Below are 22,763 nucleotides of genomic sequence, written 5' to 3'. Positions count from 1 at the left end.
GCATCCACAAATTCTGTGGGCAACCTGTGCCAGTGCTTCACCACCCTCAGAGTAAACAATTTCTTCCTTGTATCTAATGTAAATCTCCCCTCTTTCACTTTAAAGCCATCGCCCCTTGTCCTGTCACTAAACACTCTTGTAAGAAGTCCCTCTCCAGCTTTCCTGTAGGCCCCCTTTAGGTACTGAAAGGCTGCTAGGAGGTCTCCCTGGAACCTTCTCTTCTTCAGGCTGAACAACCTGAACTCTCTCAGCCTGTCTTCATAGAAGAGGTGCTTCAGCCTTCTGATCATCTTCGTGGCCCTCCTCTGGACTCACTCCAACAGCTCTGTGTCCTTCTTGTGTTGGGGACCTCAGAGCTGAAAGCAGTATTCCAGCTGGGGTCTCACAAGAGCAGAGTAGAGGGGCAGAATCACCTCCCTCGACCTGCTGGCCATGCTTCTTTGGATGCAGCCCAGGATACGGTTGGCTTTCTGGGCTGCCAGTGCACATTGCTGGCTCATGTTGAGCTTCTCATCGACCAGCACTCCCAAGTCCTTTTCCTCAGTATTGCTCTCAACCCATTCTCTGCCCAGCCTGTACTTGTGCTTGGGATTGCCCTGACTCATGTCCAGATTTTTTCTCAAGTACTAATAAGTAAAATTATTCAGATAGTTACAGCAATACCTTTCCACAACTGCATTGCTTCCTAGCTTTCCTGCACGATTGGCCATAGTCTCTTTTTATGTCAGTCGTATCCAGTTATGGCAGTGAAAAAAAGCATTATAAATGTGTTATAAACATTGTCTTCATATTTCAGTTACTTTTTTCAATTCTTTGTCTTTTACCTGAATGTTGACAAGTAGCTACAACGGATGTTGATGTTTTTGTCATTGTCAGTATGAATTAATAAAAATATATAAATGTCTTTAACATAATCTTTGTAAATCTTAACTTATAGTATTATGGAGGCATTTGCAATGCATGGAAAGGGAATTTGAAAATACACAACAATGCAACAAATGATAGCTATGGCAACTTCAGTTCTTACATAGTGAAGTAGTGGTCTAACTGTTTTCCCCTTGTATAGCCATTTTGAAAACATCATTACTTTTTGTGATTGTTTTAAACTTCTTTGCAGTGTTACTAAGAGTATCCAATATAAAATCATGATCTTTTTGCAGTCAACAGTGCATTCACTTGCAATGAAAAGTGTCCTTACCCTGCAGAGTCTCCATGGATAGATCAAACAGTTGCAGGGGAGTGAAGAACAATACAACACTGAAACAATTAATAATTAATGTATTAGGTGGTATTTCAGCAGTTTTTGACTTTGCACTTGATGATCCTAAAAGTCTTTTTCAACCTAAATGATTCTGTGATTCTATTATTCTGTATTGAGTTCTGCAAAGAAGTACGTCAGATTTTCTTTGGATAAACTGCTGCTGTTTTTCAGCCCTCAGACCAGACAGAAAAGCAAATTCCAAAATGTCATGTTTATTTCTTAAGCCAGATTATTAGAACATTCCCAGATAAGTCTGATGTAGCTGATTTTAGTTGACAATGTTGTCTTAACTCATGGTGACCCCCACATGTGACGTTGAAATATTCTTGCTTTCCAGAGCATGAGGGCTAAAAATAGTCAGATGTGCTTTGGCTTGTAGTTGTGTCTTTGTCATGGTGTCCCTGTGCTTGGTCTATCAAGTCCATTTATGTCAGCAGACAGTGTTGCATTATATATACTCTTTCAGCCTGAAGCTTTATGGGATTTCTTAATATAAAGACTTTTTTTGTTTGTTTTGAGTAATTTTGTAAAAAACCCTCAAAACCCACAAACCCCCACTTTATTAAAATTTCAACCACTGCTTTTAGTAGGTTGCAATTTAAGAACCTTATCGCTGCAGGTTCATACTGGAGGAGGTACAAGTAATGCTCCACGAGCTGTTGAAGTGTTTAAAGCAGTAAACTTTACACAGTTTATGCTTATTAACCACAAGATTGAGGAACTCTTCTGTTTATGAAGTAAATTACAGAAATACAATAAAACAATTCTAGAATAATTACTAACAGTTTGTTTTTCTGGGTTTTCTGTAGTTACTGTCTGTGCTGACTGCTTTTGAAGACAGTGTTAAAATGATATCAGAGTAAAATCTGTTGGCTCTCTCTTACTCTCCTTTTGGTCTGTAAAGAAGTATAGTTAATTGTTGCAAAGACTATCTCTAATAAATTACATTCACTCTTGTTTTTCAGTTTTATGACAATGGAGTTGCCTTTCAGTTATTCTGTCAGCAAAAGAGGGAATTTGAATAATATTTGGTATATTAAATGTGCATCACAGAGCAGGATTTTACACTTTGTGCACAACACACAGACACACACTATGCACCACTTTATTCTGTGGTGTCACTCCTTTGAGAATCCAGCTCAAATATTTGAAGGTCGCTTCTGTTGATGAGGCCATTTGTGCTGAGAGTCTAATTCTTGGATAGAGCCAATTGACTCAGTTTGTAAATTCTGGCTTAGTTTTTGACTCTGACTTTCTTTTTTTTTTTTAATAGAGATTTGAAGTAGAGTTTTTGTTTTCAGGATGAGGCATTCGATCAAGAACATTCTGATCCGAAAATACCATTGCTGCTGCCAGCAAGGTCATCTTTGAATATGGAGATATTTATTTATTTATTTATTTATTTATTTATTTATTTATTTATTACCAAATAGCACAATTGGTCTTTGTAGAAGAAGAGTACAAATGAGTAGCACAATTTTTTATTCCTCAGAAGTAGAGGATACTCCATATATTTTTTTTCTTTTTAAAATATTTTTCTTTTTTCTCCTTTGGTTCTTCAGGAGTTACAATGTATAGTTGGACAGACTGAAAGTGATCCTTATCTTATGCTTTTTACAACTCATAATACCTAATTCTGTTATTCATAATAGGAGAGCTTTTTTTCCTTCCACTAATTCTCAGCTTTATTCCCTAGGAAGCTGAGGTGGTACGCATGAATCATAGAATCATAGAATGGTTTGAGTTGGAAGAGGACCTTAAAGATCACCTCGTGAACCTTACATCTTTCCACATGTTGGGCCACATTCTAGAAACTAGAGAAGAAAATCCATTCAATATACAGGGCAAAATAGAGAGAGAAAAAGAAGCAAGCTGTGACTTCAGAATCCAGTCAGCTAGCCATGTTTTAAACTTCTGAAGAGAAATATTTTTGTGGTTATTCTTAATTTCTCACTTTCCTTGTTAAACTTAAGTTATTCTTTCATTTGGATTTACAGGAAAAAAGGAGTTAGCAAGGATCTTAGCATCTTACATTTTGACTGTATCATAGGAGTGGAGAATGGTCAGTGGAATAGGGAAGTCATGTCTCCTTGAGGCTTCCGGTTTATCCTTTTTCTTTATTTCTAAGTCCCAATTTGGATTGTTCCTTTAAAAGGTGTTCTTCACTTCATGAAACCAAAATAAAATTAGTTTAGATAAATACAATTAGAGAAGATAGAAACAGTTTTGCCATCTATTTAGAGCATCTGTTGTATAATTTAGGGTCTGATGTAGACATGATTGTATCCAACCAAGGTGTTGTTTTTAATCTTCCTGCATATATGGGAATTAATAGGTAAATATTTAACCATATTTGTGCCAAACTATTTATGCATTCTAAAAATCCTTCCATCTCCTTTTAAAATAAATGTATTAATGTATCCTACATTTATCCTTAAAGTAGGACATTTTAAAATATAAGTTCTATGATATTTTATGTAGCATTATGGACATAGTACATTAGATAGTGTTTACGTGTTGCAGCTCTTGAGAAGATGTACGAAAGCAATTTTTTCACTGGGCCAGTCTGTCTTGGACAGAATTTGCTTAGTAATGTTTTATGGAATTATTCTTTTTTGCTATGAGTGACGTGAAAAATACCTTACTAATACAGAACGCACATGAAAATGAGCAGATTTTAAATGTATACAGTGTAAGTAACCTTTTCTCATAAAATAATAATAACAACGGATTTGTGTTTATTTCCATTAAGGATTTTGTGACTACAGTTACTCGTTTACTTGAAAGTCCTTCAACTTTTATTCGAGCAAAAGCCTTTCTGGTCCTGCTACAAGTTTTAATTAATAACAGGGAGATGTTGCTACTCAGTTGTCAAGCAAGGTAAGGTAATAGTGGAAGATAATTAGAGATGTAATGTTTATTTTCAAAGTCATACCTGAAATACTTTAAAATGTGTGGTATTTTTGAGCCCGTGTTTTAGGAGTGAACTGTTTTCTGTGTAATATGAATCCTTTTATTCATGAGACTATCAAGAAAAGGGTGTTCTCTTTTGTCTGGGGTCATCAGCTGATGGTTACTCACAAGGGAAAATCACTGTCTCACAGGGGGAGTCTGTTTTTTAAAGTAACTTGTGGTCGCAGTGACCATTAGCAAGGAGCAGATTTCGCTTTGGATAGGGCAAAACAAATACCACAACAGTGAGTTGTTGCTACAGTGAGAAAGAAAAAAAAAAAATCAAGTCTGTCGTATACCTTCCTCATCTTGGAGTGTGGTTGCTGAATGGGTCTTTTGATTTATCTTTGTCTTTGTCTCTGTAGCACAGCTCAGGAAGGATAAGGTGAGTTGTAGTCTTCCATAACAATCATGCATTGTTTAAAGGCCTAATCCTGCAAAATTCTTTGGTAGCCTTTTATTTCATTGAGTAAATTGACTTTTTGATGGAAATACACATCTCCTAGGAGAAATTTTTTTTTTCAGTCTTGCGGTTTTGTTGTATACTCTCGAGGCACTTTAAATAAGTTATTTTCATATGTCTATAAAAAAAGCATGGATTATAAGAAGGGTATTTAAAAAAAAAAGAAAAAAAAAAGATGATGATAATACTGAAGTACAATCTTAAAATCCAGATCATGGATTTTACTCACCAGCAACTGATGGTTCTTTGCACAGGACCCCCAGGGAGTTAGAATGTGAAACAAAGATGCCCCTAAAGGGAAGTCTGGCCCTTCTGTCTATTCAAATGAGCATTTTAAAATGTTGCCTGAAGCACTCTGTTACAGGTGTATTATTAAAGCAATCTCTTGTAAGTTAGCCAATGGCTAATAAATCAGTTAATATAGTTTACTATGAGAAATGTCATTCTGCAGAGTGGCATAGCTGCACAGAACTTATCAGTTAGAACCTAAGTGTTGAGTTTGTTTTTAGAAATCTTGAACACCAGGTTTCTAGAGAAAGAATGTAATGCTAGTTTGAACTTTTATCTCTCTTAATACAGCCATTCTAACTAGTGCTAACATTTTGGTAGGCTGTAGTATGATTTATGTAGTATGATTTTTCTTGACTGAAAGATTGATCTCTTGTTACGTTGACTTAAATTATTCTTGCTTTCGGGATTCTTACATGTTGAAAATGAATGTCTTCAGTCTTTTGTTCATATTGTGCACGTTGGTCATATATTTCAAAATAAAGTGGATTTTAAAATTAGTCTCTCTGTCTAAGTCTGCAGAGGGATTCACTCCTGATGTTAGCATCATATATTCGTTTAAACTAGTAGGGTTGCACTTACAGTAGCTTAAGGGTTTCTTTCCTCTTTTTCCTTGACACAGTCACTTGTGATATTTTAAAAATTGATTTATTTGAAAGGGAAAGTCTAAAATTTCAACAAAATTATGGAGCCCAAACTAATGTATCATCTTGATTGTAACCACGGATACTAGAAATGTCTGGTTCAGTAGTCGTTTTACTTATAGTGTCTTTTTTTTTGTTATAAGAGGTAATGTTTTGCACTTGCTTAAATGTAGACTTGTGATGTATATTGAAAGAGACAGCAGAAAGACCACGCCAGGAAAAGAGCAGCAAGGCGGCAGTGAGTACCTGTCAAAATGCCTGGATCTTCTCATCTATCACATTGTGCAGGAGCTGCCAGGAATTCTAGGTAAATTCAGTTGGTTAACTGAACAAATCTTACCTTTGCTTACTTCCTTGAGAAACAAATATCTCCTGACATATATAGGTGGAAAGACTGTATTGTCTGATTATGTAAATTTTGCATGATATCTGCTTCATGAAGTTTTTTGGTTATGTCATGATCAGATATTTTGTATTGGAACGCATCATTTCCTAGATTCATGTTTTATATTTGTTGAACAGTAAGCCCTATCAACTCAGTCTTGAATGAGGCCCAAATGTACAAGAAGTTTTATCAATGTTCTAAAGGTATTCCAAACATTGAAAAGCATAGAGTAAATTTGCCTCATAAAGCACAGAGCTAGGAGAGATGCAACAGGGCATACCTGTGCGTACGTGTTCATACTGAAACTTTTATGTTGAGTATTTACTTCAGGCAATTTTTGTGGAAAATTTCAACCTAGATATTTCAGTTGTTCTAGATGTCTCAAACCGATTTGCTCATGCATAAGAAGAGGTGGAAAGATTTTCTCTGAGAGAATATCAGTGCTACTTCAGCTCATCCCCTACACTTAGGAATAAGGACTTGACGTTTCAGCAAAGTAGCTTTTCTGCCAAAGCTATACATTTGGACAATTTTGTGAATATCTGCTCAAATTTCACTAGTATTTGAGCCACTGGAATGATAAGAACCTACTTTGAACTTTGTGCTGCTCATGTATGTTCACACAGAAATTTGCTTGAGTATAGCAGCTAAAGTCTTGTCATTAATTAATATGCTCAAACTTATCATAGTGGGATGAGGTACTGGTGAAGAGGGAGCTTGCAAGAAGGAACGTTGACAGGCATGCGTGCAAATAGGACAAAACCTGCGAACTGCAGGGCATCATTTGGACTGATTGGGCAAACTGGAATAGGAAGAAATTAGTTCAAGAGTCTGGAGAGTCAGTCAAGAGAAAGCAATGAAACAGAATGAGAATTTTGGCCATTTGTATAAAAGCAATAGATAAAATCTTGAAAAATTAAGGAGGATCTGTTGGTGAGATTTGAACATAGGGCTGATATTGAATTAAAGAAATGTCACAGAAATTACCCTAAATGAGTAAGAAAGGGGAATTGTCTTTCCTGGAAAAACCTGTGCTATACATAGTTAATTAGAAGCATGTGAAAGAAGAGAGGAAAGAAAGAAAGGAAGGGAGTTAGGAAGGAAAGGGAAGGAGGAAGGGAAGTCGGAAGAGGTGGGGAAGAGAAAGATAGAAAGAAAAGGAAGAAAGGGGAGTGGGGAGAAGGGAGGAAACTGAGTGGAGGGAAGGGCGGAGGGGGAGAAGGGAGGAAAATGGAGACAAGGAGGATGGAAGGAGCAAGTATGAGATTGGCATGGCCAGTCTGAATGATCATTAAAGTTCTTATTAAAACTTCTGGCGGGTGAGATCTCCCACAGAACAGAGTAAGAAAGCTGAATAGAAAGAAAAGGAAGGAAATGCTGTGAGTATTCGCGAAAAGAAAGGAAGCAAAACCAACCCTGATTGTGTATACTTTGTCATTAAATGATAGAACATTTTTTTCATTAAATTGTTTTCTGATGAGATGATAGCTAGTTTATTTTTCATCTTCTCTACATTATCGCTAGAATATTGAAAATGAAATGGTAGCACTGCAAAGGTCAGTAGACCTAAATGTCATGCTACTATTTTAAAAGAAGCCTTACTTCCTATAGCAATGCAAATTTTTGCCTTGCTGCAAATACCCAATCTCTTTTTTCTTAGTAAATATTAGCTTCACATATTGGCTATATTTCAGGATTTGGAAGTCTCAGACTGTAAATGTTTGAAGCAGAAATTCACCTCCTACTGACTGTATGTGCTATAGGCAGCTAATATAGTAGTCCCTGGTATTTCCTCAGAACCTGAAAGTTCTATACATCAAGTATATAGTTACTATCATTCTAATACATCAGTTGCTTTAACATGTACTCTGCTGGGTTTTTTAATACTGGTGTACAATTTCAGTGCATTGTTGACACCTTATATGTCAAGCATAATTTTTACACTTTATTTTCCTTTCCAATCTAGATTTGTGTATTGAGTGGCTTTGTTTGTTGTTTTTTGTTTGTTTGTTTTAAATTAAGACTAAGCTATCTGTCCATATTTGTCAGCATTTGTCACAAGGCCTTTTCTGTTTATTGCTATGAGTGTAACAAAAGAACATGTTCTACTTGAGGAGGTAAAAGCTATGGACTCCTAGGAAAAATAACTAGATTTGCAAACTGGAGCAGTTAAAAGCAGTTTAACTGTTGATTTAGAATTAATCCTAGCTGGCTTTTTTAATATGCATTTATGTAAGCTCCTTACTGATCCCATCTTCTTCCAGCAGATGTAGCTATAAACCAAATAGATTAACAAGTTGTAGAAATTGACCTTAAAAGATAGACTTAAAAAAAATGAAACAAAATGTTAATCTTGTGGATAATTTTAAAAGTTTTCAGGTTTTGTAGGCAAGAAAGTAATTTTATGTCTGCATTTATATTTAAGCTATTTCTAAGAAGTAGATATAAATTGCTTAGATCATGGTAAAAATTAAAGTCATCATTTCTACCTATTTATCAACTGCAAAACTGGCAAATGCGACAATTATATAGGCCTCAAAACATAGAAAGAGTGTACATTGTTGAGTAAATTATTTGTTGCTAACCACAGAGAGGTCTTGTTGAATTACAGAATAGTGGGTAATTCAAAATAAAAATGTGTTGATGAAAAAACAACATTTTGGTTTATATAGCTGGAGAGTTTTAGACAATGCTTTCTTTTTCTGTAGCAGTGTATGATAGAACGAGTCAAATATTTAAGGCTAGGTATTTTTACAACCTACTGCAGTGCCAGGCTGTGTCATTTCTGCTTATGTTGAAAATAGAACTCCATGGGAGCAGAAGAAAAGCATTGGTATTATTCAACATGAATAAACTCTGTGACTTACTCTGAAAGGAAAGGCCTTTTCTGGCATGAAAATTGTGTAAAATACCGAATCCTGTCCTTTATTTGTTTAATGTCTATGTGATTTCCCTTTTACGGTTTTGTGCAGCTCTCTCATTAGAGGAAAAAAAGTAGTAGACGATCAGTCAAGACAGGATTTAGCTTTTAATATTTCAGGCTATAGGGACAGAATTTTCCTTCTTTGCTTATGAGCTGTGACTTTTCTTCTGCTGCTTCTGTTATCTCTTGCAGAAAAGGTCTTGCTTTTCTGAGACAATAGTTAATGTAACACAAATCCAGCATAACATTCCTTGATTTTTATATGTCTCTTCTGAAGTTTGACATGTAATTTTCACTATTGCAGTTAAAATTCTGTTCCCTTATTATTGTGTCTGAAGTTTGTTATGGAGGCAACTAAGTTCTCTCATTGACCTACTGCTGCCTCTTTTATGAGAATGTGAGAATTCCCATTGCTTTAGGTCACTCGTGCCATTGTTAAACTTGTGTATGAAAATGTGTGTGTGTGCATGGCTGGTGGAGGGATCTTTTGGAAGGGGACGGGAAGGGTGTCTATTTCTTTCTTCCAGTGGTACTATGCTGCAGGAAGAATATACTGCGTGAGCATTATGTCACCCACTAATCATGATGAGTTCAGCTCTTGGTCAACTGGAAGTCATGAGAATTTTGCTTTTTATTTCACTGCATCCACAGAATTTCAAGAGTATAATTCCATGCATGTGTAGCCACCTAAAGCCAGTGTAAGTCCACCATACCAAGACGGGTAATTTCATCGTTGCTTCTACATCTGCCTTATATTTCTATCTTTGCCAGAGGTCGCATTTGCACACCTGTCGCTGTGGCCAGAGCAGGAAATTGGCCTGGCTAAACACTGAGCTAGGAAAGAATAGTGCTGGATCAGCCTGATTTATCATGCAGTCACATGAACACTACGTTTGGCAGGAGGGAGAAGAAGGGATTGAACAGAGGCTACTGGAACAGAGATGTTTTACATGTTATTTGATGTTGTTTAGCAAAGCAATTATGTTAGATCAGTGTGAAATGTTATTTTCTGTAGGTGACATTCTCACTGCCTTAACTAACGTCTCTGGACGTAAACACCCATCAACAGTTCAGGCCAAACAGCTGAAGATGTGCCTTCCTATGATGCCTGTAGTGCTTCATCTTGTGACGTCCCAGGTAGACTTCTTTTTTTTTCCTAAAAAATTGTTAAACAAAGGACAAACTCTTGCAGTTTCCCAAAATCTAATCTCTGCTGATCATGATTTGAGTGGATAAAATAGAACTTCTATTAATGCGTAGATATGTTGATGAGTATTCCAGCTATGTAACACCATGAAAGATGTAAGCCTTGTTTTTGCGCATTGTAAGACAACTCTAATGATAGAACCAAATACATACTTTGACCTCTTTTTTTAACATGGCTGTGAAATACATGTTTTACTTTTTCTGATCGTAAGATGCACCTTTAATGTAGTTTTTTCAACTTTTGTAAATTCACATAGGTATTTCGTCCCCAGATAGTCACAGAGGAATTTCTTTTCAACTATGGGACCTTACTTGTGAGTATAACCATCTAAGTTAAATCTTGTTTACAAAATATATGTACAAATAAATTTTTATGTATTATTTTAATGTAATAAATTTACAGTAAAATTATAAATTGGAGAGAGAACTTTATTCTGAATATAAAGTTTAAATTATTATATTCAAAACTGTATATATTATCAGAAAATATTTTCTTTAGTAATCTGTTGGCTCAAATGGAAAATATGCTATCCTGTGTTCAAGTATAGAGAAACTCTGCACATGTCTGATAAGCCGAGAACTTCCTGTGTGCTTTGTTTTAAAGTAGAAAAGTTTAGCTCTAAATTACACAGAATATTCTTTCTATAATTTTATGCTTGTATTTATGAGTGGAAATGAAAGATAAATTTTAATCTAGCCTAGTTTTAAAGTATTCTTTCCTTTTGTCACCTTTTTCTTCTTGCCAGTACTTTTACACTGTATTTAGTTGAGTATTGTAAGCTACAGAGCTTAGATATATGCTTCACGTTGACATCTACAACCTATTTATGACATTAGTAATAGAAAATAAACTTTTTAACTGTGCCATAAGATTGTATAGGAAAAATTAAGGAGTAGTGTTGTAATGTAATTTCCTTGTAGGAAAACAATTTTTTTTGCTAAATGAGAAAAAAGCATATTCTGAAGTTGCATATCAGAGTTATCAAATACTTTTAAGTACATGGGTTCATAAATGACAACTAGGAATTTAATTCCACAATAGCATGAAGAAATGCTTCGCCGTAAACAGCTAGATTCAAGTTTACTGTTCAGATTCCCTTCTCTTTCTCCATTGATTCTTGATTCCAAGAAATGGGTGTTTAATTTATCTATACTAAAATATTTGTATAAAAATTAGCATTAGAATGAAGAAAAAAAATTAAAAACTGTAGATGTTGAATTACAAAGCCTTTTATCTCTTTGAAGCATTTGTAACTAGGCAGTAGCTTTATTAATGATTTTGGATCCACCTTCTAGAAGGTGAAATTCTTCTGTCAACAATGTAGATACAGAAGACCAGGTACAATGTAGGTTTTCTTTTGATGTTACTGCAGCTTGCTTGAACTACTGACTGAGGAAGTGAGACTAGTTATACTAGTATAGCTTTCCTCTCAGATCAAGGAGGGAAATACTACTTTATTGAATATTTCCTGCATCTTGTCCTTCTGTCGCCATTGAACAAGGCTATTCAGGAGCTTACATATACTATTTCAATTTACTCTTAAAAAAGGGAGGGGAAGTAATATATCTAAAAAAAATGAATATCATATTTGAATCTATTTTGTATAACTCTGTTATGATATGACTAATGTAATTACTTCTGGAAGAGTAACTATCCATTCTACCAGGCAACAGCCTACTCTGGAATTCTGTGTTCAGCAACATTCCCACTGACATCTATAAAGGGACATTCAGTCATCAGCTTGTACTTTTTCAAAGTAATGTGCTATAATTGAGGCCTCTAAGATTTTAGCAAGTCAGTCCTTCAGGTTTTTGATTTGGATGTTTTGTTTTGTTTTGTTTTCTGATTTGTTCAGAAATCTTACTCTTAACAATAAGAAATTGTTAGGAATGGAAAGATATGTGCTTGGTATCTGTATGGAAAACAGTAATTATTTTCCTGTAACTGTTGTTCATTGAGAATTTTTTTTTCTTGCTGCTTTGAAGTTATTTCTGTCATCACTGTAATTTCAGTAGTGTTCTGCAAAGAGATTGAGAGGGAGTCGGGACAGTCCTTTCATGTTTTCAGCAGTGAACAGAAATACATGGAGAATGTGCTCTGCCCTAAAGGCACAGCTAATAGTAGACTCCTAGTGGAGTACATAGGGCACAGACTCTCACCTATAGCGAAATACGTACACTATTCCTCTCCATTACTTAAAAAAACCCAGATAGGTTTTTTTTTTTCTGTATAAATACATCTTCTTCTTGTGTTTATAATATGCTTATTTCCTTAATTTTAGTAGTAGCCAGAACAATTTTTGCACAAACTATATTGTTTTTTCCAAATTGGTCTTGAGACTATGGTTAGGTGTGAAACTATCTTAAATGAGCGAACAAAATAATTTGCTCTCTTCTAAAACAAGTTAATTAGGTAATAACTAGTAATACTTTTCAAATGATCAGGAAGATTAAAATAACTGTTTCTTTAATAGAATGAGTTGTTTTTTATGACTGCCTTGAAGATGCATTTAAATTATGAAATATATAATTAGTTTCTAACTGTATTTTTAATTAGAGAAGAATCCTTCAGATGTTTCTTCCATACTGAGAAAAAGGTAGCCCATGTAGACACTTCTGCCAATATAATATATAATAAAATTTTAATTGATCATGAAATATAAAACAAGTGTCATTTTTGTATAGAAGCTATGCATAGAAGTGAAAGCAAAAGAATGAAATAGAGATTAAAAAGCAAAAGAATAGTGGGTCTAATTGTACAATATTTACTTAATGCAGTTTATTAATATTTCATTTTTCCTGTTCCTCAAAATGATGACTAATTTAGGTGATTTTCAGTTGAAGGTTATGCATTTTTTGCATTCTGCTGTTTGTAACTGTATTGATAGTGTGTTTAATATGCATGGAGATCAAAAAGATGGTACAAATAACAGAAAATTGCATTTTCTGGACAGTCTTTTGTCTTTTTAGTGAGTTCTTTTAACATAGCCATGTCCGCAGTAGTTCAAAGTCTTCTTAGAAATTGCAGTTTTCTGTTAATAATAAAGACATTTAATTACTGTCTATTTAGCTGGAAACGTTATCATTCCTGACATTAGTCAGAGTAATATTTCTTGCTGTACTCTGTGTTTAAGTGTCCAGCGGCATTATAGACTTGCAAAATTGTGTTATAACAGCTTGGTCATGAATGCTTTCAGTCCTTCATGTCTTAAATTATTATGACAATTTCCTAATATAGGTGCATTAACATTTTGTATTTACGCAGTCCCTTAAAGGATGTCATGTTGTAATTACTCAGTGATTATGCTTCTTAATTTTTGTTTCTGAAGTGTTTTAACATAAATGCCTCTTCTTCTGTAGAATTTTATCAGATCAATAGATTCAGGAGAAACAAACTTGGATGGAGCAATAGGTAAGGTAACCTATGATACTGCTGTACTTTTATAAGCAGGCATTATAGCTGTTACATTTTATAAAGAAATACAATGATTTTTACTAATAGGGCAAGCTGCATCAGAAGAATTGGTTAAGACTACTTTATCAACCTTTGAAGCAGTAACACAGCATCCTGTCTTGTTGACAATCCATCGCTTGACGGTAAGTCTGGCAACAAATTAAATAGTTGCGGAGTAATTGGCCTAATTCCATTGGTAATAGAATGTTTTGAAGATTTAGAAACTGTTTAAATTATGGCTTAAAATGTATTGTGGTTCTATTTGACAGGAAAAATCCTTATTGTTTATAGAGAGATTTATTTTTCAAAGCAGCAGCAAGGCATTCAGACTTTATTTTCATTAAACAGTGATATTCAAGAAAATGATCCTTAGGCACAAAAATCTAACCAATTAACAGTCAGAAGGGAAATAGTACAGAATTAAACAGTTCGATATGAATACCTATTGGTATCTCCTTAAATGCCTGTCAGCCTGCGAGTCACTGTATTATGACTGTACCATTCTAGAATCACCTCAATTTTAAAAAATAATCGTTTTACTTCTGTGCGTTATCAGTGTGTCTTATATTGGCAGAAATATGTACCATTTTTTATAGAGGTCCATCAACATTTACTGAAAGTGCAATACCTTGTGTCAACACCTTAAATAAAATTCCCCTAGCGGTTTATACTTTAGTGATCTGGGTTTTTTTTCCCTGGAAAAATAGCACCAAGGATACAGCTCCCCTTTACAACCCGTCTTCCCCTGCTCCCATCACCACATTCAGCAGACAGGGAATGACTATCTTACCCTCTTTTTTAAGTAAGTCTTGGCTACTAGTAGATGAGTTTTATTTAAGTACCTAAATTTCTGTTTAACAATTTAGTTCATCACGTAAGTTGAAAGTTTTAGGAGTTTATTTAAAATCCATCTGAACACATTGGTTAACCTTATGTAGCTAGAGAAAAAACTTCCTGCCTGACCAGTGCTTGTAAATGTATGACACGTAGCACTTCTGTTGAATAGTTTCCCTCATTTAGTGTAGGCATATATTGAAATTTATTAACTAAAAAAAAATTATCTTTGTCAATGAACAATGGACATTTTTTTAAAAAAAATAAAATCTGTTACTTCACTTGCTCATTTTCATAAGTAACGGTTCTTCCTAGTTTAAAAGAGCCCTCCTGAAATTCAGCGAATAGCCATTCAGACACAAAATAAAGTGAAGAAATTGCCTTGTATTTGGTATGTTAAATTCAAGAAATTGTCCACTGTAATTAATAATCTCTAACCACATCTGCCACTAGTGGTGCAAACAGTAATTAGTTTAATACTATTTATGAAGTCTAGTGTGCTAATTATACTTGAATGTACAGCATACATTACTCTAGCAGAAAGTGATGCTTTATCTTCTATGATGCATCCAGAATATTTTTAGAATTGCTGTTACTCAAGGGATATCTTCTAATTGCTGCTTGCTGAGCATGACTAGAATCTATGAATATAAATGCCAGCACCCAGTGGAACTTTGTGTTTTTCAAAAAGTTGAAGCAAGACATGTTTGAGCTTCCAGATCAATATTTAAGTATGACAGTGGTTAATAGGAAACTCTTTTACTGGAGAGAAATATGTATCCTAGGCTGATCTCTGGAGCCTGGATTGCTCATTTAGACAAAGTTGGTTACAAATACCATTTTATGGAGGGGGTGGAGTTACACCCAAACCTTCTTGAGAGGATGCATTTTTCCCATTACAGCTGTGACATTGCTTTAAAGTTTCTAATCAGAAATTAAATTCATTTCTAATAAAGTTTAATGAATTTAATAAAAAGTGAGGTTATTTTAAGCAAGCAGAACCAGTAAGTTTTTCATTTCAGTTCTGGTTTTAGTTGAGCTGCAATGGAAATTGTCTAAGTTAACAGGAATTTAAGAGCAACATTTCAAGTTCTTTTCCACTTTGAGAAGAAAAGAATTAAATGTTCTGGATTTTAGTTTGTGTTTGATTTGCCTCTATGTTTGTACCTTGAACAAAGAAAAGTGAATAAATTATCATTATTTTTTGTGGTCGGATTTCTGATTACCATCAACCTGAAGTCAGTTATTGAGGAGATTAATTTCTGTGGGGACTAGCTGTATTATACGTTGCTAAGTGTAATAAATTCAAGGGAAATTAATCAAAAGTGCTCAAATGAAAGCCAGTACTGAGCATTAATTTCATTTTGAATGCAATTGTGCGTGTTTTTACAAGATATAAAGTAAAGACTAGCAGTAAGTATGACTCTGCAAGTTTTGACGAAACTATAGACTTCCAGGTACACAACTATTATAATCAAGGCCATCAAGAAGAGTCTCTGTAGACTGCAGTAGAATATAAACCCTGGTTTCTTAAACTGACACAAGTCCAACTGCCTGTTTCCTCCATATACCTAAAATGGAAAAATTAGTATTAAATTCAGATATAAGTATTATAACAATATTTTATTTTCAAATTTTGGTAATGGTTTAAGTATAATTAAATGGAAGAATTCTGTGCTAACTGTATCATTTGCATTTTTCTCTTCTCTGTTAAATATATTTATTTGCCTGAAAAAAGGACGTATGCTAATTCAGAGCACTTTGAGCAGTGATGAGGTTCATGAGGGCAGGCAGTTCCTGTGGGAGTCCTTTCTATAGTCTAACTAGCTCCCAAAAATGATCTGTGTAATGCACAGATGATCTTTTACCCGAAGTATGAAAGTTCTTCTCTGGTTGAGGCAAAAGTTGCTAGTAGTGATTCTCCACCTCAAGGTTTTAAAACTTATTTTTAAAAATCAGGCTAAATTAAAAGCGGTCCAAACGTGATGATCTGCTTGATGGGAAGTCAAGGGAAAAGGAGTATGACATGGAAGTCTATTGGTTGTCAATAGAAGAGTTATTTTCACTGAAGATGACAACACAAGGGTTAGAAACTTCTGCAAGTGCTTTTTGGTTCAGCATCAGTGGTGTTCTTCATCCACAGGCTGTTCTGATCTAACCACTGACACCTTAATTTTGTCCATGTAGAGTATGTCTATATGAACATACTGTACAGCATTTCTTCAATCACTTTCCTTTTTCAAGTAGATTAAAATTCTGTACCCTATGTGGCTTTCTGTCCATTAAGTTAATCTACATGACATGAGACTTTTTTGTGAAAACAGTTTTGTACTAATTGACATATTGAGTCAGTCGATCACTATGCTGTCTCTTCCCAGAAGTAAGAAAAAAAAAAACCCTTCAATGAAGGTTCTGAAGTTCTGAAGACTTTTCAGAAAAAATTACAGAAATGTCATCCTTCTCCCCAGTTCATTCTAACATGCATTAGATTATTTTTTCTATTACGTTCTGGGAGATTACTGGTAATATTAAAGCATTGAGGAGCATGCTGTGCCTGCAGCAAATGCTTTAAGAAATTTGAAGGTAGCATGATCTTTATTCCATGGTCACTTTCAGCAATAACTTTGTATGTGGAATTTTAATGAGAATAAATGTCAAGGTGATGTTGGATGTTGTGGATCTTACATGTGACTGGAAAAAAGGATTTGAGACATGATGGTCTTTGCTTTGGTACGTTCTGCTTTGAATAGTGGATAAGGAGAAGATACTTGTCAGTAGTTGTAAGTTAAACGTATGCACACTGAAAAGAACCAGATACCTCTAGAAAAATCTCTGCAAGTAAAGTAATGGGCTTAGTCACTTGCAAGTTTGGATACGATAGCTGGATGGAACGGATAGCTTAGTTTCTTTATGTAAGTTTAATTCTGAGGTCTGATTTTCACTTGAGAACAGCATGGTTCACAAATGCTACTGGACCAGGCTTTAAGCCTGCTTAGTTTTTCTGTCCACTGAGGGTAATGCCAAACGTCAAGACTTTGGCCTTAAGCACTGATTTGAAGAGCCCTGAAACTCGGTTTTAATCAAGGGAGAGATTTTTTTGAAGTTGGTCGTGTTAACCATATTAAGGTAAGTTATATGGCCTGGGGAAGAGGGTTAAGCTATTCATATAAACACAGCCTAAGTTGTAAGGAATAACAGATAAGTTTGGTTATATACTAGTCCATGAATACATGATGGTTGCATCTATGTGTTGAATAGTTGAATTTATCCTTGCTGACTAGCACAAGCGAATCGAAGTTTAGTTCTCCACTATCATTCTTAGCAGGTACGTCCCGCTAAATAGGGATTTAGTGTATCGGATCCTTCCACTGTTAGCCACTGCTTTTTAGTGGGTACTTGTGGACCTTGGGCTTTGCTTGTTGAGGTTGAGTAAAGCTGAGGTAACGTTTGTTTCTAACAAAGCAGGCACATACGTTTAGGGTGCAGGCCTTGTATCTGACGTCTCCTGAACCGTGGAGACAAGCATAGAAGGACTGAAATTACAGTTTTCTCTTTCAAGCCCCTCATAGTAGCTGGTGAATACTTAACTACTCTGAAACTGTGGATTTTTCTCTCTTTCTCTTTAAAGGGTTAAAGTAACAAACAGACTTTGCAGAATTTATATTAAAATTGTGCCTTGCTTTCAAAAGATCTGATTTTTCTAAGCAATAAAATACTGCAGAAAAGTGAGTACGGCTTTTGCTGAGTGCTCATACTTCACTGGTAGAATTTTCCCTGCAGAAATCAGTGAATGTTATGGAGACAGATGTTCTGGTTTTGTATAGTATACTTGGATTTCTAAAAAGTTTTTGACAAAGTCATGCACCAAAGACCTTCAAATCCCTCAGTGGCCTTTCCCTCTTACCCTCTGATAGGTCAGCTTCTTTGTACTAGTTAAAGTTTGCTAAGTAGAGAATAGAGATCAGTTTTAAAAAATGTAGGTATATTAGGAATGGTGCCGTACGAAGATCTGTGTTGCAACATGTGCTATTTATAACTAATCTGGAAAAGGGAATGAGTAGGGAGGTGACAGAACTGACTGATGACACTAAATTATTCACAGTAGGGAAAATTAAAACTGACAGAAGAGTTGCAGAAGGTTTCAAGATATTGAGTGAAAGGACAATAAAATGACATGCAATTCAATACTGAGAAATGTCAAGTGATGCACATGGGGAAAATCATTCTAACTACCCATATGCAGTGTCAGGCTCTAAACTCCTTGTAACTGTTCTGGAGATGTTTTAGCATCATTTTTCTATGAAAATGATAGCTTTATACTCAGCAGTAATCAGAAAGACAACTAGATTATTAGAAATGACTGGTAAAAGATCAGATAAAAAAGCAGAAAACATCACTATGCTGTGGTAAGTCCATGGTGCCCTCAAGCCTAGAATACTGAATGCAGTTGTGGTCAGTCACTCTCAAAGGCAGTGAAGCTTAACAAGAAAAAATACAGCTCAATGGTGCGAGGAGGCACTGAGGAGGTAAGAACTTCAGCTTGGAAACAAAAGACTTGAGAGTGTAAAATTATGAATGGCATAGGAAAATGAGTTGGAAATAATTATTCATGTTTTTCATAAAATAAGAAGTGAGTATCATGTTAAATACTTTAAAATAAACAAGGAAGTGCCTTTTCATAAGGCATAACTGAAGTGTGGGATTCAGTGCTGTAGGTATTGCACATGCTAAAAGTATAAATGCATTTAAGATAGGATTGGGCAAATATATGGGAGAAAAGGCTAGTAAGCATTATTAAATGCAAAAATACAGATACAGCATCAGCTTAGGAAGTTTCCTAACTCAAGAATTACTTTACTAGAAACTAGAGTTGTGCTTTATGCTTGGTCTATTTCCTCTACTCTTTTTCTACTTCGTTCCAATTGTCAGGAACAGGATTACCAGGTCTGAGCAAAATGTTTGTTTGGTCCTATACGTATTTATTATAGCTGGGAGATGTGCATGGAGTATCTATAGAAGTTTCTAGTATTTAATTGCTACTTCAGTACTGATAAGAGCACAGTTGTAGCAGTGTAGCCTTTGAATACCATCATTACAGAATTTTACAATGGTGGCTCTGTGCAGTTAGGGATTTATCATGAACTGGTCATCATGCTATTTAGAAGATGTTAGAAACTCAGATATAGCTATGATCATATTCAAACTTTCTAGTCTGTTTAGGCTTAAAGAAGAATATTTCCCACATTCTTTTGAAAGCAATCTTAGTGATAAAGACTGAAACAAGAGCAGTATCTTACTACCTTCATGCATATATGGAGATTTTATTCCACAGAGATATCAGCAGTCATTTAAAAGAAGAAAAAAATGAATCCTTGTTTAAGTATTCTTCAATTTCTTGTAGTCTCTCTAGAAAATGCCAATATACCATGCTTCTGTGTACATAACTTACAGAAACTTGTGCAATTCACAGGTGAATGAAAAATATTTTATGAACTCTTACACTTCAGTTTATTTCACCTAAATAATTGCTTACTTAGTTCATATCTTGTTTACAAATTTGTGTACACGTGAGTAAAAAACAGTGATCCGAATGGCATGGAGAGAAGATGAGAGTTGCAGAGTTAGGAAGTATCTGATTTAAGGTTCATGTGCAATTTAATACTTGCTTCTCCTCTCAGCATATGCATTATAATATGCTTTAGCATCACAAAATAATTTTCTATAGGATTAGTGCTTCATTTAGTCACTCTCCCCACCACACCAAACTGATATGAGGCCAACACCAGCTATGGAGAATTCCATTCTAAATAGTTTGTTTGCCAAAATTGGAGTTCATGTTAGAAAAAGGTCAGAAAAAGCTACTACAAGACCTAAAGAATCTTCTTTACAATGACAGTTTAAAATATACTTATCTTAGGAAAGACTTATGGCTGGCTTAACTGCACTTGCTAATGTGGAAAGACTGCCGTTACTACTAGATGAAAGTGAAAGAAGATTAGGAGTTGTAGAAATTGAAGTTGCATCATGGTGCTGTATACTGCCACCTCTTAATCCGTGTCAGTCTGAGTCAATGCTGCTGCTGCATAATATTAATAATATTCTGAGTCCCTACATTGCTTCAGACAATTTAGAGCTGCTTTTTTGCCTCTTTTCTGTCTCACACCTTTAATTTATCACTTAAATGTACTTCTTTTGAGAAGCATTGTAGTAGACTGAACTGTTTTTTTTGACTGAAAGACCTTAAGTACATACTTTTTTTTTTTTTTAATCCTACCACACAGGTATGTTGTAACTGATAGATTACCATTTGTAGAACAGTTTAGAAACCTGCCTAACAGAGTTGTGAGATTGCAATGTAGGTTTGTTATTTATCTTATTGCATATTAACTGAAAAGACTGATATATTTCAAAATTACGAAGTGTTACAAAAGTCACTAGATCTATGATATATAGCACTATATATCATAAAGGCTATTTGTACTTGTAAGTGTGGTTTGACTTCCATACCTCAAGCAGAGAACTTTACCTCTTTTATTGAAAGTATGTAACAAAGGCATCTTTTGTTAGTTTTTTCAGAAATGACAAAACGCTAGGCTAAATGAATCTGTTAATGTCAGAGATTCCTTTAACAGAAACCACCAACTAGCAATGAAATAGTTGCTAATTGTAGTTATTGCTGACTGGAGGCCAACTTCATTTAGTGACCCTCAGCTTCTCTGGAAGTTTATTAATAGCTGCATAAATCCAGAGAAATTCTATTTTCTAGTATTAATCACTATAAAAACCCACATAGAAGATTATGAAGCTGTCTTGTTACACCAAATCCTGTCCATGGTGTAGTGAGAACCTACACAGTAATTTTATTTTTATAAATAAATGCAAGGACAAGCTGTGTGTCTGTGATGCATACTTAAAAATTGCAGGGCTGTCCGTCCATCCTCTCCCTAAAACCAAATCATGTCCTGTCCAAATAAATTACGTTTTACCAATGACTTAAGACTTAGCAGTTCATTCTTTTATGGAGAATACTAATGATGCACTATTTTTGTAATATTAGGTACATAAAACTGAGTTGTAGCCTAGTTTGCTGTAAGTTGATTTCAGATGGAACTAAGCTGACTAGTCCTGTGACAGATGATTAATCTGTAACAATACATTCATGGACAATAAAGAATTGACTGGATTATTTTTTTTTTTCATATTTCAAATCTTAAGTCTGTAAATTTAAATTTTAATGGAAGACTGTACTAGCAGAATGGGGGAAGTTAAAATTTTATCAAGACTCTACTAAGCTGAAGAATATTTCATTAGAAATAATACATCTTTCCTTATGTGTTTTAGTTCTATGCAGGACTATTGTTTTAGAAGGATGTTTCTTCTGAACTCTATTTGATGATTAGTTTAGAGATTAAAGCATCAGGATTAATAGATATTCTAATACTCTTAATATCTTAAATCTGCACTGAATTCTATATTTTAAATTAAAATTCAGTCTTAATGAATTATACCAAAATTACTGTTGTTTTCTATATATAAGTACATTACTATCTTTAACTTAATGACAGCTTACCAGAGAAAAGTGAACTTGGCTTTATATGTGTGATTATGGATGAATTTCCATGATTATTCATCTCTTTGATCAAGGACTCTAGCAGTGGAATAAACACAGATGATAGTGTGTATCTCTTCTATTTTTTTCCCTGTGAGTAATCTAAGCCAGATCTTTCTAATTCTGTGTTTTAGGTTGTAGACTGTATCCTCCCACCACTAGTTTCTTTGGTCCACAGTCAGAATGGTAAGTATATGGCCACATCAACTACAGTTTCCATGAATTCCACATTTTGTTTTAATTAGACTTCAGTGTGGTCACATTCTTGGCACCTTTATTTTCAAGTGGAATGGAGACTCTTCAGCTTGCGGTTGCTCTCAGAAGCCACATCACTGCTTTTAAGCTACGAGGTCATGGCTGAGGAGAAAGGGGAGAGCCTCGACTCAAACAGCAAGCTTCTGTCTCTCATTAGAGATTTATTGCTGCCTCAGTAAGTATAATATTGCTCCTGTAACCGGGAATAACTTGATACTCAATCCATTTTGACAGCGTATTTGTTTTATCTATGCTTTTTATGTTTAAATGGCAAAACGAAAAGAGGAATAGCAATTAACTGCTGCCAGAGTTCTCTGCCCAGTGTCTCTCTCATAGGTTTATTTAGTACTTTGTCATATACGAAACACAAACACAGCTTCTGTGTGACACTCATTTCTGATACTGTGCCTCTGGCTGCTCTTGAAGTAAAACAAGTTTCCCCTAGCTTTCAGACTGTGATTTAAATCCTCCTCTTTGTTCCACTAATAC

The 22,763-nt window shown here is 34.9% G+C and overlaps 1 protein-coding gene across 3 annotated transcripts in view; it reads left to right on the top strand.

The window, feature by feature from the left end:
• ULK4 (unc-51 like kinase 4) overlaps nucleotides 1-22,763 on the top strand; it is a 240,899-nt gene that overhangs the window by 62,216 nt on the left and 155,920 nt on the right. For 2 of the 3 annotated variants that reach the window (XM_086614586.1, XM_086614587.1), the window contains exons 21-28: nucleotides 4,014-4,141; nucleotides 5,782-5,915; nucleotides 9,932-10,053; nucleotides 10,380-10,436; nucleotides 13,483-13,534; nucleotides 13,625-13,719; nucleotides 22,154-22,205; nucleotides 22,305-22,449. In XM_086614586.1, coding sequence (XP_086470712.1) covers nucleotides 4,014-4,141; nucleotides 5,782-5,915; nucleotides 9,932-10,053; nucleotides 10,380-10,436; nucleotides 13,483-13,534; nucleotides 13,625-13,719; nucleotides 22,154-22,205; nucleotides 22,305-22,449 — 785 coding nt within the window. Of the gene's footprint in view, nucleotides 1-4,013; nucleotides 4,142-5,781; nucleotides 5,916-9,931; nucleotides 10,054-10,379; nucleotides 10,437-13,482; nucleotides 13,535-13,624; nucleotides 13,720-22,153; nucleotides 22,206-22,271; nucleotides 22,450-22,763 lie in introns of all 3 variants that reach the window. The other variant, XM_086614589.1, reaches the window with a different exon arrangement.

Source organism: Tauraco erythrolophus, chromosome 7, assembly GCF_009769465.1.
Source record: "Tauraco erythrolophus isolate bTauEry1 chromosome 7, bTauEry1.pri, whole genome shotgun sequence".
Classification (NCBI taxonomy): domain Eukaryota; kingdom Metazoa; phylum Chordata; class Aves; order Musophagiformes; family Musophagidae; genus Tauraco; species Tauraco erythrolophus.
The sequence above is the reverse complement of the archived record's forward strand: the minus strand, read 5'-3'. Positions and strand labels throughout refer to the sequence as shown.